General features: G+C 43.7%; 1 protein-coding gene across 10 annotated transcripts in view; it reads left to right on the top strand.

Moving 5' to 3' along the window:
* Nucleotides 1-27,031, top strand: part of qtman (queuosine-tRNA mannosyltransferase) — a 350,659-nt gene that overhangs the window by 68,886 nt on the left and 254,742 nt on the right. For 8 of the 10 annotated variants that reach the window (XR_015078210.1, XM_085986662.1, XM_085986668.1 and 5 more), the window contains exon 2: nucleotides 6,720-6,929. Coding sequence is in view for 9 of the 10 variants with exons in the window: in XM_085986662.1 (XP_085842788.1) it covers nucleotides 6,751-6,929 (179 nt within the window). In the remaining variant the exon portion in view is untranslated. The other 2 variants (XM_085986663.1, XM_085986665.1) reach the window with 2 other exon arrangements.

Raw genomic sequence — 27,031 nt, 5'->3', positions numbered from 1 at the left:
AGTGTTTCCCGCCAGACAATGAAGCAAAGATATCCTCAATCCGTGGAAGCGGGTATTGTACCGTGTGAAGCACCGGATTAACCGTGATCTTGAAGTCTCCGCAGATGCGGACCTTTCCCGGTCCCCCTGGCTTGTTACTTGATGAAGACTTCATGATGGGAACAATGGGCGTGGCCCACTCACTCCAGTCCACCTTAGACAGTACCCCTGAACGTTCAAGCTCTTCCAGTTCTGCCTCCACAGCAGGTCGTATCGCGTAAGGTACCGATCTGGCTTTGAAAAATTTTGGGCTTGCATGTTCTGCAATCTTGATTTTTGCCTTAATTCCTCTGTGTTCCCAGTCCTTGCTGAAATACCTCTTTAGCTTCGTCCAATATTCTGGACAACCGTTCAGGTTTGACATCTTCCTTTCCGGAATCTACCGTCATTGTGTTTAGTGAGTGCCAGTCTATCTTTATTTTCCTGATCCACTCCCGTCCCAGAAGTGGTGGACCTCCCTCGGGTAGCACATACATGTCCATTCCTCGGTGATCTTTGCCCTTGTGTCTCACCTTGACTTTTATCTTTCCGATGGGGTATACTTTATGCCCCGTGTATGTCTGCAATACTATCTCCGTATCCCGTAGGGGAATATGTTTGAACAACTTTTTGTAATCTTGCTTATTCATGACCGTCAACGCCGATCCGGTGTCCACTTCCATTTTCACTTGGACTTTTGCAATCTGTAGTGTGACCCAGATAGTTTGTCGGTCAGCTTCTTTACTCACATTGTGAATCCTCAGACTACCCAGTTCCTTGCTGTTGGAGTCTGAATCCGAATTCTGTTCATCAGTACTCTTCCCAGTCACCTTATGTACCTTTCTGTACTTCTTCTGCGGTGACTTATTATTGCTGGTCTTCTTTCCTGACCGGCATACTTTAGCTATGTGACCAGGCTTGCCACATTTCCTACATTCCTGGTTTTTAAACCAGCATTGGTTCTGATCGTGTGTTGTCTTCCCACAACGATAACATTTCGTTGTACCCGAAGTCATTTGATCCATACTGAGTACCGCTGCATTTCCGCCGTGCCTCTCGCTGCGGCTTCGTGCGATGCTGCAATAAGGACAGCCTTCTCAAGTGTAAGATCGTTCTCTTCGAGCAGTCGTTTTTGTATTCCTTCCTTCGACATTCCGCAGACGAACTTGTCTCTCAGTGCCTCTGACAGATTTACCCCAAACTGGCAGTATTTTGCTAATCTACGCAGTTCAACCAGGTACTCTGCGTTGCTTTCCTCTTTTAGTTGCGTTCTCACGTAAAATTTAGATCGTTCCGCTAACCTCAGCGGTGCGGGGTTCAAATGATCCTTCAGGACAGCAACAATATAAGCGAAAGACTGATCCGCCGGTTTAGCTGGTGATAGAAGATGCTTCAATAACCCGTATGTCTTCGCACCCATTGAGTTTAGTAAGGTTAGAGCTTTGTCATAATTTGCTATCTTATTGACCTTACAATATATCTCGATGCGTTCTACATACGTGGCCCAATCTTCCACATCGGAATCGAAACCGTTGATGTTACTACGCTTAGGCATCTTCACCCTCTTCCTGAGAAACAACAACGAAATATGTCATTAACTTTTTTTTTCCAAAATGGCAGTTTCCCGCGCTTGTCTTCTTTCCCCGCCCACTTTCAAAATGGCGGTTTCCCGCTTCTGTCTGTCTTCCCCGCCTACTGGCGGCTTCCCGCGTTTCTTCCCCTGGCGGGAGGGGTAAGCTTTTCCCTCGGGCGACGACCGCTGGCTTTCGGGGTTCGCAGCCTGCGCGTCTGCTTCAGTGCGTTCCTTGTTCCCTTTTCTCGGCAGGGCAACCGGCGCTGGGTACAACCTGTTGACGGCGAACAGTTTCAGCCGCTGGGCTGGATCTCGCTCAGTCTCCCTCGCTCGGGCTCTGTCTCTCCCGCTCGCTCGGGCTCTGTCTCTCCCTCAGCGGCTTCCAATCGCGCCTCCCAGCCCTCTCGCAGTCCGGTGCTTTCCTCCCCGGCTGCGGCTGAGTTCTCCGTGATTTATTTATTTTTATATCTTCCCACGCCTTACGATCCCGGTCGCAGCGCTTCGTGGCCTCGGTCGCTGCCCGGCCTTTTTCACTCCAATCGCGCCTCCCAGCCCTCTCGCAGTCCGGTGCTTTCCTCCCCGGCTGCGGCTGAGTTCACCGCGGTTTATTTATTTTTATATCTTCCCGCGCCTTACGATCCCGGTCGCAGCCCGGCCTTTTTCGCCGGTCGCGGTCTAGCTGTCTCACGATGCCGTTGCGTCTCCCAGCCCGCTTGTACCGCGGCTTCCGTGCTCCACGCTGCCCCAGTCTCGGCGCCTCTGGGCCCGACTTCTGTCCGGCTCCTTTCCCCCGACCGTGGTCGAGTTCACCGCCCTTATCCTTCATTTATTTTTTTATTTTCCCTTTACTCACAGTCACCGTGGCCGACTTGCTTCTCGTGCTGATCGGCTCACTCACCACCGTGGCAGAAGGGACAATCAGTGCCTGTTGCTGATGGAAGGCTTCGTGTCTGAATTCTTCCTTCTTCCTTGCTCTGCCGACTCGAGTTTTCTCTCAGCAGAACGACGAGGGCGGGTGCCTCTTCTCGACGCTCGTTAACTGCTTCGGAAGTATTGTTGCCGCAGGGTAAGATCGAACTCGTCGCCACTGTAAAGTCTGTAGGTATTATGGCGAATTAATACACAGACTACAAGAGTAACTTTAACAGGACTTTACTATTCGAAGGTCAGGGCGAATCTGCCCAATAAATCCTGACACAGCACTTATATACCGGTGTGGTCACTGTCGGTATTACAGTATACAGCAGCCAAGATAAAGTAGTGCCACACCTAAAATAGTTCTCTTAAAGGTGGACAGTTACATACACTACAGATGGGAAATAATTTGACGCAACAAAAGCTGTGAGAAATACTTAAAGGGTTTATATTTCTGTTTTTTCCCAAATAATGGATATTTTATCTGCGTTTTTCCCCCCATTAAACTGAGAATTTTTTCATTGATGAAAGTTGCCAGTTCCTCGCAGGTAGCCGTCTCATGGTGTTGCCAACCACAAGGCTGCCTATTTTACTGTTGATGTTGCTTGTTTGCTGAGTTTTGTCTGTTCTCCGCATGATTAGAATAGGGTGTGCACGGTTAGCAGGACCAGTGGGGGATGCAATGGGGAAGAAAGTTTGATTAATTCTGTACATGTGACTACAGTGAAATCTTGTTATTGCATCCTGTTTTCCCAAAGGAGAAAGAACTCCTTAAAAAAAAAAGTGATGTTCTTGTGATTACTTTATTTCATGGTGTTGCATCTTTAAAAAAAATGCAAGAATAACTAAGTGCATATTACTAATAATGACAACTTAATGGTGGTGCTTATTTGGTGTGTATGTCGGCTTTCCTTATTAGAGAATTAAGGCCTAGATTTCTTTGTGTGTGTGTGTATATCTCTTTGACTTTTTATTTAAGTAAAAATGTTTACAAGCTGGTGGGGGTGGGATGTGAGGCAATAGGGTAAACACCCTGGACATTTCAGTAGTGTGACTACTTGCAACCTCTTTATTGCTCACGTCTAAATGTGACGGATGTTATGGAAACATGCTGGAAGTCGAATATAAAATAACTGTTGTGGGTTGAAGTTACATGTTGCAGCAGAACATCCAATAAAATACATTTCCTCTGCAACACAAACTAATGTTTCCCTGTGCTCGCTGACCTACATTGACTCCTGGTCCATCAACACCTCTCTTTTTAACATTCTCATCCTTGTATTCAAATCTCTCCATGGCCTTGCGCCTCCCTATCTCTGTAACCTTCTGCAGCCTTGCAACCCATCGACAATTTTGAGTTACTCCCATTCTGACCACTTGTGCATCCCCGATTTCCTTCGTTCCTCCATTGGCCTTCAGCTGCCGAGGCCCTCTGCACTGGAATTCCCTCTGTAAATCTCTCCGCCTCTCTGCTCCTTAAGATGGTCCTTAAAACCTACCTCTTTGACCAAGCTTTCGGTCACCCGTCCCAATATCTCCTTATGTGGCTCGGTGTCAAATTTTGTCTGGGGACGTTGCTGTGCAGCATTTTGAGATGTTTTACTGTGTTAACTGCAAGTTGTTAGCATCAGTTAATAGTGATCAAATTCTGCTTACACGATGCTATAGGTGGAAATGTAGGAAGTATGTCATAGGTGCATAAAAGCACTTTGATAATTGCTATAAATAAATGTCCCAGTTTTCTCAATGAACAGGGATTAATGTAAAGAATACGGATCTAGTCACAAACAGAATAATGTGCTTACTTCAGGATCAAAGGACAGGAATCTCTTGGTGGCCATACATCTTGCATTGATGGATCCTTTCTTTAGGTATGCAAAATCATGTGCTTTTGTTTTAATATTTCAGCCTGAGGCAATAATGATGCTTCATTGTAGCCTTACTTCACTGACTGACAGAATCAAGCAGTTTTAAAGAGAGTAGCATCACATGAATCCATGTCATAAACATGAAGGGCTGATTTAACTATTGTAATTCATTTCTCATGATGCACATTTTATTAAAACAGGATGATATGGACAAACTTTAAAGTAAAGTTCTAATACGTTACATGGTATGGTAAACTGCATATTTTTAAACATCATCCGGACATTCTGGTGACACTAACGGAAAGGTATGCAGCTATGGGATTTCCAGATGAAGATGATGTGTGGGTGGGTGACCAGCATTTAGCCACCAGACTTCCTTTTTCTAATCAACTAAAGCATCTATCTCTAAGGCTTTGTCACCCCTGTACTTTCTGACCAGGTGTGTCTCAGTTTAAACCAAGACCATTTTTACTAACCCTGCATACAGAAAAAAGTGGTAGAACATGACTGTGAGACAAGAAATAGCTATTTGTGTACCATTCCTCTGTCTGCTTTTTTGATGGAGGCATTAATACTCATGTAAAAGTAGTGGGCAGAGCAATGTCCTCAATGTATTACGTGTTTGTCCAGTAACATTGCCACCTATAATTTCTGTTTTTTTTTGTTGTTTAAAGCAACTCAATAGTGAACTGATGGAATTGAGAGATATTTTTGTGCAGGATCAAGTGCCGGCTAAATAAACAAATCCACAAAGACAGTATATTCATAACCATGTGGTGCGAAGGCCATTTAATGTTTGTTTTGATAGGCTGGCGGGAAGAGATCACCCTTTTAAAATCTGAGATTTACTATACACTTTAGGTTGGTATTATTGAAGCAACGATGAATTTAAATGTGATCATTATTAAAGAGATGGTATCTTTTTCTAATTTTACACAGATCATATTTCAGAATGGCCACAATCAGATCTACACTCGGGCGCTACTGCTAATATAAGCCTGTGGTATTGTAATATGTTGATTCTTTTAAAATGCAATTTCAGTGTAGCAAAATACATTTTAAAATCCTATAAAAATGATGGTGACTGATATTTATAATTACACGACCTTTAACTAAATTATGAAATTCAGCCCTTGTACAGTAAGCCAACTATGGGGTACTATGCGATCTCTTTAATAATGTAGCATGATTAATTTAAGTACTATATCAAGGGAATTCAAATGCCTAAAGTAATCCTTAGGTGCATCGCTTATCGTAATACACACCTGCAAGTTCATTATTGTTTTTTATGAGGTGAGACAGGCCAGTAATCTAATAATACATTGCTGTGGAACTATTGCATTTAAGGAAATGGGCCATGGCATTATTGTGTTATGTTAGAGTATAAATCATTTTTACAACAAAATATTTTAAATCTATTTGCAAAAGTACGTTTAACACACAGCCTGTGTGAAAGAGAGGAAGGAAGCTACCTACCACAGCAAGGGTGAAGCTGACCCAGCTGTTAGGCACTCAAGAATGTTATTTAACAAAAAGGCCGTTTTGTTAATATTTTGATGAGTTTTATATACAGTGACACCAGTTGTCGTCCGATTTAAGTACGCACCTGTTTGAATTTTTTCTCTCTCTTGGCGCCAGCAGTACTGAATTATAAAGGAGATTGAATTTGAGTTAAGCAACCACCTGTCCTGAAGTGCCAACGTTGGTCGGTGCAGAGTGATGACATAATGCAGGTTTTCATATGATTTACAGCCGTAAAGTGCGACTGAAGACCACTTAAGTTGTCGCACGACAGTCCAGTGCATCAGTGGGACATGTGCTGGGAAACATTGCAGGTGCTCATCAGTGTAATTTTGTGGGTATTCCTTTTTCTAGAAATGCAGGAATGAAGAAAACATTGTAGCTTGCTGAGGTGAAACGCTTGGTTAAGAACACATCTTCCATGGAGCAGGCAAAAAGAGTCCTGTTAACATAGAACTGCTGATCTTAGTTTATTTCTGCAGCGTGGTTCTCAAGGCACTGCAGGTATTGTGGCTCTCAAAAAGCAAAGTTAGGGAGTAATGATGGTGCACGATTTACCAGAGAACAAACTGTGCTATTGGATTTAGCTTGTCATTGATGCTGATAAAACAATGTGGCACACCAGGGTAAGCTACTCTCCTATGTTTGGTGTTACGTGGCTAACCTTTATGATGTGTCGTATTGTTACTGGCTTTTTTAAATGTGGCTTTGCTTCATTTGTTGCATGAAAAATACCAATTTCCATTCTAGTTTGTATAAAATGAACATTTCCCTGCCACTCTCAATAATAGCTAACTTCATTAAAATTTTTATTTTACTCATAGGTACTTGTAGCATGAGTATACCAGTGCCACTATGAGTGTCCTAATGATTGAAGCCTTCTATGGGGGTTCCCATAAACAGCTGCTTGACCTACTTCAAGAGGAGATCAAGGGGTGTTCCGTCTTTACCTTAACAGCTAAGAAATGGCACTGGAGAGCCCGTACTGCTGCACTCTACTTCATGCAGACCATACCACCCAGTGAAAATTACAGGTATGCGAACACGGGAGGGCCGCAAGAGCTTGGAAGTGGTTATTATGTGGGATAGCTGGGGAACTCCCTATACATTTTCTAAAGCTTTATTAACTCAATCTTCAGTGTCAATATTGTGCCAAACGTTTTGTCACAGTAACTGTCACATTCTCTAACACTCTTCTTGTTTATTGAATATTTTCATGGCAGAAGGAGTATTAAAATGTGATGAAAGCTGTTCATTTTCAATGTGCGATTTTGATTTAGAAAGACACTGCATTAAAGAGAATGTTGTCGTCCGTGCCCTTTCTAAAATCGATCAGTTGAAAACGATTGTGATTAAATTTTAAGCACACTTTTTATTTTACTGTTTACTGTTGTTACTTTTTATTTATCCATTTACAATATATAGGGAGTGCCGATGACATCATGTGGGAACTGGCTTGATGGAGATACTGAGCTTGACCTTGTCGGAAAGCTGAATTAATATATGCAATTGAAATGACAAGATCATTGCAGACCCCTGGGTTAATGACTAAGTCTCTTGTTGTTAATTTGACTCCCATACGCTGTAGGGCTGACGCATCCTCCCAGCTTCTTCACCTGATGATGTCATTAGGATCTACTGTTTAAATGGAAAATACTTTAGAATTAAAAAAACATGAACAAAGACATGGGGGAAACCTATTCTTTCTTTCAAATATATATTAATAGTGTTCTCCCCCAGTAATCAACTACGACTTATCAGTCGATAGAACTTGGAGTGACCATATTATAATTGTTCATCTTTCATTGTGAATGTGATCACACATCAACTACCTGGACGCATTGGTCATCACTCTGTTCCAAGACACACCACTAGTTGCAAAAATGAAGACTGAAAGCTGAATAAATCAATCTCATGAACTTCAAAATGGATGCATGATGTCATCACTTTTGGGTGTCCATGTTTAGCTAATTCATTTTTAAAATCTATATTGGTGGTGACATTTGCTCTTTAAGCTCCATTGTATGCTACCCTTTTCCAGTCGTTCATTATTAACCTACACCTGGAGCTAATTTAACTTTTAAGTTATCCAGATGTAGCCCTCTGAGGAGTACAGCCATTTTTTTCAATGCAAAACCCGAATCCCATTTTTGTTTTAAGTTTGTCCAGGGAATACTGTGAACACAGAATTGTTCTTGGTTTCAGTAAGATTAGTGAATTCTATTTAGTACCAACCAGTATTACCAGTCTGAAAACGAAATGGAAAACATCAATCAGAAAAATAAATCGTTTTGCAGATGTTCTAACAGAAAGCAGTTCAAGTGTATGTTAAAGCTCCAAAGGAAATTGAACAAAACTATCGGGCAAGTTTATTTTCTGTTTACAGTGATTCTGTCCAATTAACATGTCAGAAATTTAATTGTTTAAATTTACTTCTTTACCGCTCACCAGAGCTTGACCATGAGCAATTTGGCCCCAAGGTTCATTCTGTAACTCGCTGCTAAGACATGGTGCAAGAGTGCCATTGGTGGACTTGCCTTTTTCCCTCCTTAGCAAAGAACTGCCTTGTCTCATATTAGGCATTTTTCTCCAGTTACCTGGTTGAGATATTAAAAAAAAAAAGTCATCTATTGGTTATTTGCATCTTAATCCAACATGATACTCCCAGTGTCCTGATTTAGTAAAGCACTGTTGCAATTAAGGTTTTGCTCCCCTGATGGCTCATTTGGTACATACATGATGTAGTGCGGAACTGGACCATAAAGAACAGGGAGAACATTTCCTCTGTCCACTCTTTCTAGCAATATCCTAAATGCATTCTTTATAATCACATTCATGATTTCATTGCAAATAGCCAACAGAGGACATTTAACCTCCAGAAGGCCTTTTCTCTCATCACTCCCTTCTACCGAGCTAACTGATCTCTGCTATGGCGGCATTAAGCATGCTACAGTTGGCCGCACCTCTGGCTCAGGGAGGGGAAAAAAATCAGTACTCCTCTGAACTCCAGTGATTCCGGCTAAAAATGTTCAACTGTCAACATCGTTTGAAGAAATGAGTCATGCTTAGCTGTGACGCCCCACATGGGTGAGCAGGCTGCTGACACTCGCAGCCCACACTTTAACACGAAGAATGGATGCTTCAGGATAGTTTTGGAGGGAATCGGGTCTCATGGAAGTAAAACCCAGGATCTTTGTGGGCAGAGGGTTGGGGGAGTGAAGCGAATTCAAAATTTTAATCCTTTCTCATAGGAGAGTTATGGGAAATGGTGGCTGTTTTATTCCCCCCCCCCCCCCCCCCAACCAATCACATCTCTCCCTTATAAAGTCATGCTGCAGTGCTGTAAAACGTTTATAGAGGATACACGATGGGGGGGCGGTGGTATGTTTTTGTGAAGAACCGAGGCCAAGTGGTGTGTCTGTTTTGTACCGTGGTGTGTCTGTTTTGTACCATGGGTGTTATTTTTTTTCATTATGGCTTGTTAAAAATGCTTATGAATAGTTTCTTTAAGAAATTTATTTTATTGGCAAAACAGAGCCGGAGGTGCCAGTGGAATGCTCCACTTCAAGTTTCAGTGATGCAGCGCTCTGCTTGCTGGCTCTGAGCGCCAGGTTGGTTTGTGCTGGTGATTTGTGTCATCAGCCTTTCGAGAGATTTTACTTCCCCCCCCCCCCAAGTTTGCTTTTTATTGTTTGTTGTAGCTGCTGTTAATTCGCTGGAGTGCAGTAGGCTTTTACTGTTTAAACTTAGCGCCTCCCGTAGTGGGCAGATATTTCCGACAACGGATTGGATTTCCGCACACTTGAGCTATAATGTTGCCGCATGCTGGGTAGCTATGGAGTCATTGGGAATACTGGAGAACCGATTATCTTTGCAGAAAGAAGAGCTCCTCATACGAGCATGCACACTTCGTGGAAAAATTTAAATCACACACGATCCATCTGCCACATGCTGCAGACAGGTCTGCACTACTTGTGGCAAGAATATTTTTGCAGGTTAAACCATCCTAAAGCAATAAATATGACTGGTTGCAAGCCCTCCAATCCAGTCATTTCAGCAGCAGTTTTTCAGTTATCTGGATCTATATCTAATCTATATCAAATATAATAAATAAAACTTTGTTGCATAAGCACGTGTGTTTCTCGGTACAACCCCCTCTTCCTGTCTGCTGACCTGGCATTATCAGGTTAATGATAAAGCTTCCCTTTCCTGTCTTGCCATGTGGGAATGCACAGAACATTTCGTGGCCATAATGGCAGTGGTAACAGAAGGTAAAAGCTTTTTTTCTTAAAGCTTTTCTGAAGTCCTGATGTTGGAGTTTAGCAAGGCCTGCCCCTTTTTTTAAAAAAAAAATTAAAAAAAAAAAAAAAAAAAAAAAAAATTATATTCACAATCAAGAAATGTGTGCACTCTTTTTTGTATGACGGATAGGCCAATTATCCCAAGGAGTAAGTAAGAGGCATGCCTTTCGGCCTACGTCATTTGCTACAGTTCTCTCATTGGGAACAACACCATGATTAAAATCCATTACAAAATACAAAGTTTCAGTTTGGGTAATGAAGTGCATCTGCTTGTGATAGGGAAGGTTTGAACTCTCTACTCATGCAGTGGTCACGTCGAAGTAGGGTTGCCAACTCTGGTTGGATGTGCACCTGGAGGTTTTGTCACATGACCTCCCATCTCCAACTAGCCCGTCCGGTCAAACAGCTTTCCCCCCACCCCCCCAGCCTCGTCAATATTTTTTATAACTAATAAACGAAAATGTTCAAAGAAAATGAAAAACATACTACTTTTAATGCCCCTACGATTTTTTTCTCTCTCCTGGGTTGCTCGCAGCATGTGTGCAGAGACTCGTTTATAATTCCTGGAGGGTTGGCAACCCTACTTCTTAGACAACCTAAGAAAGGCCTATCGGAGTCACTTACAAAGCATAAACCAGGAGCAGTATGCTGCTCTTGAAGGTGTAGGACCTCGGAACCAACCCGCTGCCAATTTTTATACTACATTAGTATGCTTCTATTTATGTTGGATGTTAAATAAAAGAAAGAACTTGCATTTATATAGCAGCCAATCATGTAGGATATCCCAAATGCTTTACATATAATATATTACTCTTGAAGTGCAGCCACTGTTATGTTGGCGAACATGGCAACTAAATAAAGTTCCACAAACAGTAAATGAGATGGATGATCAGTTAATCTATTTCAAATGGTGTTGGATGTTGGAACAATACCTAACTGTCTGCTCTTCGAATAGTACCATGGGATCTTTTAAATCCATATGAGCAGGCAGATAGAGATCCGGTTTAATGTCTCCTTCAAAAAGTAGCACCTCCAACAATGTAGCACTCCTTCAGTACTGTACTAAAGAGTCAGCCTATATTCTGTGTCCAAGGCCAAGAGTGGAGTTTGGACTTGTAACGTTCAGACTCCAAGCTGAGTGTTATCAATTGAACCAAGCTGAGCCAAATGAATAAGGATTAATGTTGGAATACTTACTTAAGATCTGGGGTCTTCCTCATTCTTTGAAAAAAGTTGAACTTACACCTACCAAGCTCATTCCCAGCTTTGCCATAATTTCTTTTTCTGACCTGGTGGTACTTGGAGCCATTTTACTGTTTATGTTTCAGCACTCTTACTATACTTAATGCTTCCCTACTAGGCAAACTAAGGGCAAAGCGCAGAATGCGGAGTCATATACACCAAAGTGGGTATGATCATTTGGCCACTTAACTCTTGAGGAAACAGCGATTTTCCCACGCAAGATGATGACCACATTCTATTTGTATGTGGACTTTGAACATCTTCCAAAGAATTAAGAGATCATATCTACTGTGGGTACTAACATTCCCCCAAATCCACGCATCGAATCATTGCCCATGCTTTCCTTTTCCCCATTTCCTGTGTTTCTGGGGAGGACTTTACAACGAATATTGAAACATTTGAAAGGGGCTTCATCCAGAACAATTACTTAAGCAGTTTTAGTTTGTATTACCGATTATGAAACTTTTCAAAATGAGGTGACTAACAGCGTTGTGTGGGAGGGGAAAATCCCTGCAGTCACAGCACCGTGCTCTTACTGTTACCCTTGCCCATAGCAAGTGTATTTTTGGTTCAATTAAAAATAAAAAAAAAAGTGATTGAATAGGTTTCAAAGTGTGTTTTGTCAGATAACGAATTTGAAGTCATCATCAGCAAAAATTGAGCACAAGTTAGTGCCCAACACAGGCTGAGTTTCAAGGTACAATGCTAAAAAATCTCTAGTGAAATGCTGTGGTTATGGTTTTGAGGACAGTTTTTTGTGGTGCTTTTAGAGGATGGCTGACCTCATCCCCGGAACCTGTGCACGTACATTTTTAAGTATTTTTCAGTTCAACAGGTAGGGACTTCTTTAAACTTTGAAAATTTTGCTGTGGCAGAACAAAGTTTGATTAAGAGTGAACACATGGCACAAACCTTGAAAAAATTACAGAGAAATTTCCACAACAGAAATACCAGAAAACCACCAGGTTTAATAATGATTTCCTGTCATGAAATATTTTTGTCACATGTGTCTGCCCACTGACTTGGCAATACAGTTGTTTAACATTTTGTAGAGTGAAACTGCAATCCGATTAAACGCGTGGATGTTGTTAGGTATCTGATGGGTTAGAGTTTTATTTTGCGTTTCTTTTTTAGTCATGAGACTGTTTCACTAATTGCCACAGCAGCTTCTGAATTCGTTATGAAGAGTAGTGGTATGAGCTCTGTTTTGCATACGTTGTATTTATTTGTTATTTTATTGCTTCAAAAAAGAATTAGTAGTATATGATTAATGAGGGGAAATTTCATTAGCTACCTGTTTCAGGAAATCATGACCAGTGCTTGCAAATACTTAATGCCAATTTTTTTTGTGATGCGTACATTGATGGAAATTTTGAGTGAAAAGTTAGATGAACATGATTGAATACTTAGAATTTCACACGGTTTACGAAGGAAGATTTGTCCTCGCCAGAGAACAGCACTGGGCTGACCTCGCTGATTTTTGTGGGGTCAGGCCTAATTATCTATGCATGACAAAATCCTGGCCCAGATTTCGCCTGCTAACAGGAGCTCACCTAAGTGGTTTGGGAGAGGCAGTTAATTGGCATATCATCAGTACTTAAAGGGTTGCAGAACGCATTTGGCTGCATGTGGTGCCACAAATGGTTTAACTCTTTCCGAAGGCTGCAACAACTTCATTTTTCATTCTTTCCAGACAGGAATGAAGTGGCAAACTAAAGAAATGTAGAGCTAGAAAACGGAGTCTGTGAGCAAGTGGTGAAGTGGCATAAACACATGAACCCTGTCCTGACTGGTGAGCTACAGGTGCTGCTCTATGAAGTGGGTGCAAGAAGGATTTTAGCGTTTTTGAGTACTGTCCCCAATGCATAGCAATATAGCATGTCAGGCAAGCGGTGACAGCTAGAGTCCGCACTCTACAGTAGGTTCTAGGAACAGAATAGAAGAAGCTGGCACACTTTTTAAGGAAGCTGCCAGGGTTATACTATTTACCGTTTACCAGGTAGATGGCTCAAATGTGCATGGCACAAAGTATTACCTGTTGACGTGTTTCACATTTAGTACTGGTCCATGCCAAGCCTCTCTCAACCTTACAATTCTTTTCTATCAGTGGCTTATTACATGTACTTATACACCAGTAGGGCACACATTCAGTCTGAAACTTGCAATTGAAACCTTTAGTACACTCGCATCTTAAACATCTTGACATACAAAATCCTCGTAAAACAACCTAGCTACATGATGGTCACCTGCTGACAGCCAGGATGGAATATATCTGTAACTGTGCGTATGCTCCTTCATCTTACGATATCTAAGGATTACTTTTCTGCTTGCGTGATGGGATGCAGCATATTGCAAGTGAACTGGAAAGGACTTGTAATTTTTAAGCCTTTCACTCCTTGGAGAAGGCCACCTTTAATTCTTGTATATAAGAACATCAAGAGGTAGGGGGAACATGAAGTTGCCGGTCTCCCCTAAGCTCCACGCTAGCATTATCCAACTCTAAATCTTGTCTCCTTCCTCATTTACTTCCTTACAGACATGCGTAATTACGGTTATTTGGTGTGTTTTGGAGTCGACATTTCTTCCTTTCTGCCAACCTGGAAAAGAAGTCTTCCAGTGCTGCCACTGGCCCAGATCAAGGCAACACTCTGGGTGCCTCTTGCCAACATTTGCAAACATCAGTTTAGCTACTTATGTTTTGAGAGGTGTAGTTAGTGAGCTTGAGGAGGTAGTACCAGGTGAGTCAGTGTGAAGATTTAGGAGCAAGTGATGGTAGCAGAGAAGACTAGGAACCTCCTGACATTGATGGCTTCATGACTGCCATCAATGCCCCCTGTATACTTAATGCAGCAGTGAGATGAAATTGGGCAAGCATGTCATGCTCCTGCTTTACTCTGTGGGAAAGAAGATGAAACTACTGGCCATGTTGACCAGTGCACTAGTCACCTGCTTGATACATGCATGGACTGCATACTGGCTGATACTGCAGTTGATCCCAACATGTGGCAGAAAACTTGACTGCACTGTTGACCTTGATTGCCACTGACCGTGTCGTCCCTACCATTGCAGTTAGATGACAAAGATTTGCAAGTGGCACCGTGCTGTCAGAGTCTTTGGAAGCTACTCCCCTTGGTTATTTGCCAGGTGTCCGTGCCATGGTCTGCAGATATGGTTGGTAGCATAGTGACAGGTGAGGCCAGTCTGGATCTGATACCTGTGGATTTCCTTGGTGTGGATCTTGTATCACTTTAACTATGCAATACAGTGTTTGGGTTGCTTTAAATGCAACAGCTCATCATTAATTTTAAGTTGACTTGCCAACATCCTTATGATTCTATAATTTGGGCAAAGTCTTGTTGCTCCCTGAGCTCTTGTGAAAGTTTGTACTATGAAAGATCTTTTTTCTTGCCCCCTCGTATATTAAGCTATTTTCTTGTTCTGCTGAAACCTTGTAAGTGCTTCAATATCAGTAAGCTTACTGTTGAATTTGTATATGATGGGCCTTCAATAACCACAAAACTAGAAGTTATAGACTTAAACAAGTTGGCTTTTAATCACTAAGATCAGAGCTAACATCTCAACACGCCGACTGGTTCACAGGAATGAGTCATACAGATCCTGGGATCTTTATGTAAGAGAAGTCAGGGGCGGAGCCAAGACCTGGAACCTCCCAGGTTAGTCGGGAAAGAGGAAGTGAAACTATACACAGTGGGGGAGAGTAATATACATGAGTGCAAAACGAATACAGGATCAAGACAAACAGATTTCATTACATTCACCCCTTCTATAGATTTAGTCCATCAGGGTGATGTTTCTTAAAAGTTGGTATAAGTGAGTCTGTCAGGAGGTTTTGCAGTTCTCCGTGATCGGCGCAAAGCCGGTTGGGGTGCCTCTAGGGGAGTGGATTCTGGTTCCTCCGCTGTCCGGGCCTCCGCAGTGTCTTCCAGGTTATCTGCAGTGTCCTCCAGGTTAAAGTTGGGTATTGATACCTCTGGGTGTCCGTCTCTTTTTGGTGTAGGTCTTCATCGGGTAGTCTCCCATCGTTCTCTCCGCTCCCCGAGGGAGCGAGGTCTTTTATGGAAACAGTGTCCTCTCGCCCATCAGAGTATTCGATATAGGCGTACTGAGGGTTTGCATGGAGGAGCTGTACCTTTTCCACAAGGGGGTCCGTTTTATGGCCTCTCACGTGCTTCCGCAATAGTACTGTCCCCGGAGACGTCAGCCACGCGGGTAGAGGTATGCCCGAGGTGGATTTCCGGGGGAAAACTAACATCTTTTCGTGAGGGGTAGCGTTAGTGGCTGTACATAACAGAGACCTTATGGAGTGGAGCACGCCTGGGAGGACTTCCTGCCAGCGGGAGGTCGGAAGGCCTTTTGACTTTAAGGCTAACGTGACAGCCTTCCAAACAGTAGCATTCTCCCTTTCCACTTGCCCATTACCCCGGGGGTTGTAGCTAGTGGTTCTGCTAGTGGCTATCCCCTTCGAGAGCAAGAACTGGCGCAGCTCGTCACTCATGAATGACGTCCCCCTATCGCTGTGTATGTAGTTCGGCATGCCAAACATGCAGAATAGATTACAGAGACGCTTGATGACCATGGCACTGGTCATGTCTGGGCAGGGAATGGCGAAGGGGAAGCGGGAATATTCATCAATGATATTGAGGAAGTATACGTTATGGTCGGCAGAGGGAAGGGGTCCCTTGAAGTCCAGACTTAGGCGCTCGAATGGCCGTGTGGCTTTGATAAGGTGTGCACGGTCAGGCCTGTAGAAACGAGGCTTGCATTCCGCACAGATGCGGCAGGCTCTGGTCATTGCCCTGACCACCTCGATGGAGTGGGGCAGATTGCGGGACTTTATAAAATGGTACAGTCAGGTGACCCCTGGGTGACAGAGGTCGTTGTGGAGACCCTGTAATTTGTCCGTATGAATGCTGGCACACATTCCCCGCGATAGGGCGTCTGGGGGTTCATTTAAGGGCTCCCGGCCTGTACATAATATCATAGTCGAACGTGGATAGTTCGATCCTCCACCTGAGTATTTTGTCATTCTTGATTTTCCCCTGTTGTTTGTTATTAAACATGAAAGCCACCGACCGCTGGTCGGTGAGCAGGGTGAAACATTTGCCGGCTAGGTAGTGTCTCCAGTGCCGCACTGCCTCCACTATAGCCTGTGCCTCCTTCTCGACAGAAGAGTGCCTGATTTCAGGTCCCTGAAGGGTTCGGAAGAAGAAGGCCACAGGTCTCCCAGCCTGATTTGAGGGTCGCAGCTAAGGCAAAGTCTGACACATCGCTTTCGACTTGAAAGGGAATGCATTCGTCCACTGCACACATTGCAGCCCTTTCAATGTCCTGTTTAATACTGGTGAAAGCCTCCCGAGCTTCAGCTGACAGTGGGAAGGACGTCGATTTAATGAGGGGTCGGGCCTTATCAGAGTAATTGGGCACCCATTGGGCATAATACGAAAAAAATCCCAGGCACCTTTTTAAAGCTTTGGGATTGTGTGGCAGGGGCAGTTCCTTTTAGGGGGCGTAATCGGTCAGGGTCCGGTCCAATTACCCCATCTTCCACCACACAGCCGAGGATACAGAGACTGGTTGTGTTGAAGACACATTTGTCTTCGTTGTAGGTTAGATTCAGCTTTAGGGCAGTTTTTAAAAATCTCGCAAGATTTAGATCGTGGTCTTGCTGGTTGTGCCCGCAGATAGTGACATTGTCCAGATAGGGGTAGGTAGCTTGTAGTTTATTCTCGTCAACCATGCGGTCCATCTCACGTTGGAAGACCGAGACCCCATTTGTTACCCCGAAGGGCACTCTGAGAAAATGGTAGAGGCGCCCGTTTGCCTCGAAGGCGGTGTATGGGCGGTCCTCCGTTCTAATGGGGAGCTGGTGATACGTGGATTTGAGGTCGATAGTCGAGAAGACTCGGTATTGCGCAATCTGGTTGACCATTTCTGATATGCGGGGTAAAGGGTAGGCGTCCAGCTGGGTATAAATATTAACAGTCTGGCTGTAGTCAATTACCATCCGTTTCTTTTCGCTATTTTTAACTATGACTACTTGGGCACGCCATGGACTGGTACTGCATTCAATAATGCCTTCCCGCAGGAGTCTGTCCACTTCCGCCTTGATAAAGTGTCTGTCTTCCAGACTGTACCGTCTACTTTTGGTCGCTATGGGCCTACAGTTCGGAGCGAGATTAGCGAATAAAGAGGGCGGGCTGATTTTTAAGGTTGATAGGCCACAGACTGTGAGTGGCGGCTGGGACCCGCCATATGCTAGCGTGACACTTTCGTGGTGGCACTGGAAGTCCAGGCCCAAGATTACATTAACAGAGTTCTGGCATCACGAGGAGTTTAAAATCCTTGTCTGTGCCTTTTACAGTCAGTGTTACCACACAGTAGCCCAAAATGTCCGAAGTGTGGGGCTTAGCAGCCATAGCAATTCTGCTCCGTGTAGCGGTTACCGTTAATGAGTCCTGCCGTACCAGGCTAGGGTGGATAAAACTCTCGGTACTCCCACAGTCAACTCCCACATTTAGTTAAATTCCCGTTTACCTGTATGTCCATCATGGATTTTGCCAACGGGTGTGGCCTGGATTGATCCACCGTGATCGAAGCCACTGTTGGGCCCTGGGCGGCCGTTGAGTCGGGAAAAGAAGGCGGATCCCAAGATGGCGGCCCGCACTGCACTCACGAGGCGGTGATGGAGTTGGAAATCGGATTCCCCCTGCAGACTTTGCTAAAATGCCCCTTTTTCTTACATTTGAAGCATGTAGTGTCCTTTGCTGGGCATTGTTGCCTGGGGTGCTTGGCCTGGCCGCAGAAGTAGCATTTCGGGCCTCGCGACATTACCGCTGTAGTAGGACTCCTGGGTGAACTTCTGTGTGGGGACTCCGGCGGCGTAGAGCTGGTCTGAGACCTGGATAGGGAAGATGGCTGACTCCAAGATGGTGGCCCCTTCGGCGCGCACGAGGCGGTGAGGGTTGCATGGCCGGAAGAATAAGAGTCAGAGTTTTTCTGGGCCACGTCCAGCGATCGCGCAGTGGCCACTGCCTTTTTAAGTCCAGGACCTCCTTCTCCAGCAGTCTCTGCCGGATATAATTCGATTTGAGGCCCGTGATGAAGGAATCGCGGACCAATTCGTCAGAGTACGCGTTGGCCGTCACGGCCTTGCAGTTACAGTCCCGGACCAGGTCCTTTAGGCCCTGTAAGAAATCGTCCATTGATTCCTCTGGTCGCTGCCTGCGTGTAGCCAGCAGATGTCTGGCATACACTTTGTTTACCGGCCCCTAGTATTGGGCCTTCAGGATAGTGATGGCCTCTGTGTAAGAGGTGGCGTCCCGGATGAACGAATAAATCCGATGACTTACGCGAGTAGTCAGTAGACTCAGTTTATCTACCTCGCTAGCGGATGAGGCCCTCGCGAAGAGTTCGAAGCATTTGAGCCAGTGTCCAAATTGATTTGATGCTTCAGCAGAATGTGGATCCAACTCCAGACGCTCTAGTTTTAGGAGTCGATCCATCCTAGTATTCTTTAGTGATTAAAATTGATGGGCCTTCAATAACCACAAAACTAGAAGTTATTAACTTAAACAAGTTGGCTTTTAATCACTAAGATCAGAGCTAACATATCAACACGCCGACTGGTTCACAGGAATGATTCATACAGATCCTGGGATCTTTATGTAAGAGAAGTCAGGGGCGGAGCTAAGAGCCAAGACCTGGAACCTCCCAGGTTAGTCGGGAAAGAGGAAGTGAAACTATACACAATGGGGGAGGGTAATATACATGAGTGCAAAACGAATACAGGATCAAGACGAACAGATTTCATTACAGTATACAATGTTGGTCTTTTTTTGGTTCAGCATAAACATTTGACCTCGTTCCCCTGCTCCCCCCAAACACCACCCAATCTCAAGATGTGAAGCAAATAAGTCACATGAATACTGTGGCTACAGGAACAGGTCAGAGGCTGGGTATTCTGCAACACCCTCAGAGGCAGAATGGAGCGTACAGCATAATTCCATTCTAAATGGGGCTGGGAAATTGCACTGTCATTTAAATTTATTTGCATGCATTACAATACTAGAATTAAGCATTTATATATTAGAATGATCACGTGTTGGTCGCCATTGCTAATTCCACTCCAGCACCACCAGCCATGTCGATCAGAAGATCTCCTTTCTGGTATTTTAGATAAAGGTCCGGACATTCAAAGGATTTCCAGAATCATCTGTGTACATCTTTAGTTATCTCTCATCCAAGACTTTTCTGGAAAGACTCAGGAGCTCAGTCCGCATCTGTGGCGATAGACGAGCGAATGTTTCCGATGTGGACAGAGGGCGCACACCTGGAATCTTACCTTGTCTGTTTTCTCAGGATCCTGACTAACCTGCTGAGTCTTCCAGATTTTCTATTTTTTGTTTCAGATTTCCAACAGCTGCACTTTTTTGCTCTGTGGTTCAGTTTTCTTCCTGATTGAATCTAAATATGGTAGAAAGTGCACACTGAGCTGGGCTGAGACTTCCGATCCTCATTTCCCATAAAACTCTTAGTCAACAGAAGACTTTCCATCTGTTTTGGTTACCTTTTTAAATACGTATATTAGTCTGTCTATCAATTTAATCTCTCGTATTAAAAGTTTTGCATACTACATACGCTTCCTGCATTTTAGGAAGTACCACTTAATTATTTCCTCCTGCTGTGCTGTGCTATCACGCTATTTCCATCATGCCTGGTCACCACATTTAAAATAAACCTACCTACACTTAATTTGGAGTTTTCAGCTCACAAGGTAGGTAATACTGTGCTCACGGCATCACCCCATCTGCGGTCCACTTGATTTCAGTCTCTGTGCTATATTGGTGTTCGTTCTGGGCTCCTGCTATGAGTGGAAGCAGCTTTAAGTTTTATTAAGTGCTTTGAATGTTTCTTTTTAAATATTAAATATTAAGTTATTAAAGTTTTCAATGTGTTTAAGAAACTTAAAACCAATCCCCTTTCTATCGCAGATTCCTTATTGTATTTTAATTTGAAGTGATATGAATATCTTGAGTCATTGCTGGGGAAACGTTTGTAAGAAATCGGACCCCGCCATCATCGCTCATTGCCGCTTAAGGCCCAAACAAGGCACTGTTTTGGTTGCAGTGCAGGGAACGGGGTAGTGGAAGGGCGAGTTGGGTTGGGTCACAGCATGCGACTAATTATGTTGACAGTTTTTCTCCGGCTGCAAGGAAACCTGCGTTTTTAAGATAAATATATTCGGTATTTATTTTAAATAACACTGGTTGAGTCATAGCTATGGAATCATTTTAAGAATCCCTCCACTTTGCTGCAACTTGTTCTACTTCACCTTCTTTCCCTCTCTCCCAAAACCACAACTGAATCCTAAGACCCACAAGCCATATTCCCATCGCGACATCTTAGTACTACCCATCTCTCTTTCCTGTGCCTTGGCACCCAATGCCTAAAACTCTCTCTACCCCATCCCACCAAATACATGCCCTACCATCCCCAATGTTCTTGCACCCCAGGACCTCAGTACGACCACATTACTCAACCCCCACCCCAGTACATGCAGATCGCAAAAACCACCTCCACTACTCTGAAATCTCAGAATTTACTTCTCCTAAATCTCAGAATTTACTTCACCCACATCCTAGCACCACCCTCCCGTCATTGGGACATGTGCAGTCCTCCCTCTCGCCACCATCACATCCTTACACATCACTAATCTCAAGAATCTAATAAGCCGCTCCCACTATTTGTCTGTCCCACAGTACCCTGCTCAATTCTCTCATATCCCAGAAACATCATCCGTACTTTTTCCAGACCAATAAACGTATAACACATTCTCAAACCCCCTTAAACTCTCCCTATAATCCCCAACTCTGTCGTCTTCCTAGTCTGTGTATATTAGTGTTAGCCATAGCTCCGTGGTAGCACGCTCACCTCCAAGTCAGAAGCTTGTGGGTTCAGGGACTTGATCACATAATCTATGCTGACACTCCAGTGCAGTACTGAGGGAGCACTGCCTTGCTGGCGGTTCTAACTTAATGGATGAGATGTTAAATCGAGGCCCCATCTGATCCCTCGGATGGGTGTAAAAGATCCTAATGGCACTATTCATAGAAGAGCAAGGCAGTTCTGCCAGTTTCTTGGCCAACATTTATCCCTCAAGCAATACCACCAAAAACCAATGATCAGACTATTTATCTCATACATAGATACATAGATACATAGAAGATAGGAGCAGGAGTAGGCCATTCGGCCCTTCGTGCCTGCTCCGCCATTCGATGAGATCATGGCTGATCCTTTAATTCAGTATCCCGTCCCCGCCTTCTCTCCGTAACCCTTAACCCCTTTTGCCCGTAGAAATATATCTAATTCCCTCTTAAATATATTTAATGAGCTGGCGTACACTGCCCTCTGTGGCAATGAGTTCCACAGGTTCACCACTCTCTGAGTGAAGAAATTCCCCCTCATCTCTGTCCTAAATGGTTTAGCCCTTATCCTTAAATTATGTCCTCTAGTTCTGTTCTCACCCGCCAAGGGAAACATTCCTTCTGCATCCAGTCTGTCTAGACCTGTCAGAATTTTATACACTTCTATGAGGTCCCCTCTCAATCTTCTAAACTCCAGTGTGTACATCCCTAAACTACATAGTCTCTCCTCATAGGTCATTCCCGCCATTCCTGGTATCAGCCTGGTGAATCGCCGCTGCACCCCCTCCATGGCAAGAACATCCTTCCTCAGATGAGGCGACCAAAACTGTACACAGTACTCGAGGTGTGGTCTCACCAGTGCCCTGTACAGCTGCAGCAAGGTATCCCTGTTCCTGTATTCTAACCCTTTTGCTATGAAGGCCAGCATACCGTTTGCCTTCTTGACCGCCTGTTGCACCTGCATGCTCGCCTTCAGTGACTGGTGTACAAGAACACCCAGGTCTCTCTGTACTTCCCCCTCTCCCAATCTATTGCCATTTAAATAATAATTTGCCCTCCCGTTCCTGCACCCAAGGTGGATAACTTCGCACTTGTCCACATTATAGTGCATCTGCCATTTATCCGCCCAATCGCCCAGTCTGTCCAAATCGCTCTGGAGCTTCCTGGTCTCTTCCTCTGAGCCCACCCCCCCTCCTAGTTTAGTGTCGTCTGCAAATTTGGAAATGCTGCATCCGACTCCCTGATCCAGGTCATTAATGTAAATTGTGAACAGCTGGGGGCCCAGGACAGATCCCTGTGGTACCCCACTTGTTACTGCCTGCCATTCAGAAAATGAGCCGTTTATTCCAACTCTCTGTTTTCTATCTGACAGCCAGTTCCCTATCCACGCCAAAACTTTCCCCTTTATCCCATGAGCCTCAATTTTCCATGCTAATCTTTTATGTGGGACCTTATCGAAGGCCTTTTGGAAGTCCAGGTACACCACATCTACTGGCTCTCCCCCATCTATTCTACCAGTTACTCCCTCAAAAAATTCCAATAGATTAGTCAAGCACGATTTACCCTTTGTAAATCCATGTTGACTCTGTCCTATCCTGTCCCCATTTGCTAAGTGCTCCGCTATTTCATCCTTAATGATGGACTCCAGCATTTTGCCCACAACTGATGTAAGGCTTACAGGTCTGTAATTACCTGCTTTTTCCCTACCCCCCTTTTTGAATAGTGGGGTAACGTTAGCTACCCTCCAATCCATCGGCACTGTTCCCGAGTCTAATGAATTCTGAAAAATCATCCTTAGTGCATCCGCTATCTCTAGGGCCACCTCCTTCAGTACCCTAGGATGCATGTTATCGGGCCCTGGGGATTTGTCCACCTTCAATCCCTTTAGCTTCCTTAACACCATATCCTTAGAGATATTGATTTGCGTCAGTTCCTCCTTTGCCAATGTCCCTATTTTTCCCGATATCCCAGGGAGGTTTTTTGTGTCTTCCTTCGTAAAGACTGACCCAAAGTATGCATTTAGTTGATCTGCCATTTCCTTATTTCCCATTATATATTCCCCCGTATCTGACTGCAATGGACCAACTTTGGTTTTCACCAGTCTTTTCCTTTTGATATATTTATAAAAGCTTTTGGAGTTAGTTTTTATATCTCATTACTGTTTGTGCGACCTTGCTGTGTGCAAATTGGCTGCTGCAATTCCCTACATTACAACAGTGACTATACTTCAGAAGTATTTAATTGGCTGTGAAGCACTTTGTCCTGAGGATGTGAAAGGTGCTGTACAAGTCCAGGTTCATTTATATAATTTTTTTACTTGGCTTAGTCATTGAAACTTATAAAATTCTGACAGGACTAGACAGACTAGATGCAGGAAGGATGTTCCCGATGGCCGGGGAGTCCAGAACCAGGGTCACAGTCTAAGGATAAGGGGTAAGCCATTTAGGACAGATGAGGAGGAATTTCTTCACTGAGAGTGGTGAATCTGTGGCATTCTCTACCACAGAAGGCAGTTGAGGCCAATTCATTAAATATATTCAAGAAGGAGTTGGATATATTTCTTAAGGCTAAAGGGATCAAGGGATATAGGGATATAGGGAGAAGGCAGGGACAGGGTACTGAATTTGGATGATCAGCCATGATCTCATTGAATGGCGGAGCAGGCTCGAGGGGCCGAATGGCCTACTCCTGCTCTAATTTTCTATGTTTTTCCTTTGCCATTCTCCTCTTGATCACCACCATAACTCTCTTATTCCCGCTTGCACCTGATCCCGCTAATTCTCTTCCATGCTCACCACGTGCCACAAAGCTCTCTACAACACTTAACTTTCCTCCTCCTTTGTCTCTTAACCACACCCGAACTCCGAAACCACCCACTCGCGGCCCCATTCCTTCCACCTTCTCTGCCCCTGATGTTTTATATCTCCTCACCACTGAATCAAAACTCCTCAATCTACCTCCCCGCCTGTCACGCAACCAGTTTCTCACGCCCACAACTCCAATATGACTGCATTCTTTTTGAAATCAATTGTTCCACTTAAACACTCTTCATTTTAAATGTATTTCATTTCAATTTCTATATAATTTAGCTCTCATATACTCTATTTAACATACAGTTCTTTACTTTTAATCATTTATTTTATTTCCAACAACAACTAAATTATGCCAGCAAAATAATCTTACACCATATAGTCCTCCTTTCATTACCAAAGACATTATGTGCAGGTATACACACAAATCATGGCATTTGGGCCAGTAACAAACAGTTGGCCTGATAATATATTGCATGTTACAAGTGTTACCTTGGCTCAGCTGGTAACACTCTCGCCTCTGAGTCAGAAGGTCACGCAACCAGTTTCACACATACACACCACTCCAATACAACTACATCCGTTTAAATTAATTGTTCCACTTAAACACTATTCAAGCTATTTTTCAATTCAAAGTAATTGATTTCAATTTCTATACAACTTATTTCTCATTTACTCTCTTTCATACAATCCTTCACTTTTAATCATTTATTTTACTCCCAACAATACCTAAATTATGCCAGCATAACAACACAGTGGCATAGTGGTTAGCACTGTTGCCTCACAGCGCCAGGGACCCGGGTTCAAATCCGGCCTCGGGTGACTGTCTGTGTGGAGTTTGCACATTCTCCCTGTGTCTGCGTGGGTTTCCTCCGGGTGCTCCGGTTTCCTCCCACAGTCCAAAGATGTGCGGGTTAGGTTGATTGGCCATGATTAAAAAAAATTGACCCTTAGTGTTAGGGGGGATTAAATACACGGGGTTACGGGGATAGGGCTTGGGTGGGATGGCTGTCGGTGTAGGGACCGGGTGCTAGGGTTTGGATGATCAGCCATGATCTCGTTGAATGGCGGAGCAGGCTCGAAGGGCCGAATGGCCTACTCCTGCTCCTATCTTCTATGTAACACATTCTCCAATACACCATATAATCCTGCTTTCCTTATCAAAGACATTATGTGCAGGTATGCACACAAATCATGGAATTTGAGCTAGTAACAAACAGTTGCCCTGATAATGTATGTTACAAGTGTCACTTTGGCTCAGCTCATAGCACTCTCGCCTCTGAGTTAGTGTGTTAAAGCACACTATGGACTTGAACACATAATTTTGGCTGACAGTGCTGCTTTATCTAGAGTTGTACTCTTTGGATGAGATGTTATACCATCTGAAAGAGCAGGGAGGTCTGATTGACCAGATTAGCATGGTGTTGGAACTCCTGTGTGTTAATGCAAGGAGTGTTACAAATAATGTTGAAGAGCTACAGTTGCCACATGGGGTTATGCTATAGTGGCAATAACGGAGACCTGGCTTAAACATGGTCAAGAATGGGAATTGAAGGTTCCCGGCCACAGTATATTCAGGAGGGATAGGGAAGGGAAAAAGAAAGGAGTGGGGGTGGCAATATTGATCAAGGATGATACTACAGTTCTACAGAGGGACAATATAATAGAGGGTTCAAAGACTGAATCTATTTGGTTAGAGTTAGGGGACAGAAAAATGAGCTGTTACATTGCTGGGTGTTTACTATAGACCCCTAAATAGTGAGAAGGTGATTGAGGAGCAAATCTGTAAGCAAATTTCGTAGAAGTGTAAAAATAGTAGATCAGTAGGGGACTGCAATTATCCTAATATGGACTGGGGAAAAAAACAGTAAAGGGCAAAGAGTGAAGAATTCCTAATATGTATACAGCAGAACTTTCTTAATCAATATGTTTCTAGTCCAACAAGGAATGAAGCAGTGCTGGGTCTAGTTCTGGTGAATGAAGTAGGGCAAATGGATTGTGTTTCAATGGGGGAACATCTGGGTAATAGTGATCATAATATAATAAAGGTTAAAGTGGTTATGGAAAAGGACAAAGAAAAATCAAAAGTGAAAATACGCAACTGGAAGAGAGCCAATTTTAGTGATTTTTAGAAGCGATCTAGAACAGGTGGATTGGAAAAAAGATTGGCCAGGAATACAGTAAATGAGCAATGGCAGGCCTTCAAGGCGGTGATAGTTTGGGTACAAACCAAGCATATTCCCATAAGGAGGAAAGACGGGGCATCCAAAGCTAGAGCTCCCTGGATGACAAAAGCAATAGAGGTTAAAATAAAGAGAGAAAGGAGGTTTATGACAAATGTCAGGTACAGAAAAGAATCGAAAACCAGGCAGAATACAGAGTGTGCAGGGGGGAAATTGAAAAAGGATACAAGAAGGGCATAGAGAGAGTATGAGAAAAGACTAGCAGGTAACATAAAAGGGAACCCAAACATCTTTTATAAACATATAAAAAGTAAAAGGATAGTTAAAAGAATGGTGGGGCCGATTAGGGACAAAAAAGGAAATCTTCTTGTGGAGGCAGAGGGTACTGAGGTACTGAATGAGTACTTTGCATCTGTCTTCACAAGAAGGGGATGAAGTTAATGTCTGAGTAGAGGAGTGGGTAGTAGAGCTATTGGATAGGATATAAATAGATGGAAAGGAAGTGCTAAATAGGTTGATATCACCCAAAGTTAACAAGTCACCTGGTCTAGATGGGATGCATCCTAGGTTGCTGAGGGAAGCTAGAATGGACATAGCAGAAGCTCTGACCACAATCTTTCAATCCATCTTGGATATTGGAGTGGTGCCAGAGGACT

Source organism: Somniosus microcephalus, chromosome 4, assembly GCF_052327205.1.
Source record: "Somniosus microcephalus isolate GS21.2 chromosome 4, FLI_Smic_1.0, whole genome shotgun sequence".
In the NCBI taxonomy this organism is placed as follows: domain Eukaryota; kingdom Metazoa; phylum Chordata; class Chondrichthyes; order Squaliformes; family Somniosidae; genus Somniosus; species Somniosus microcephalus.
Note: the sequence above shows the minus strand (reverse complement) of the source record. Positions and strands in the feature narration are given on the sequence as shown.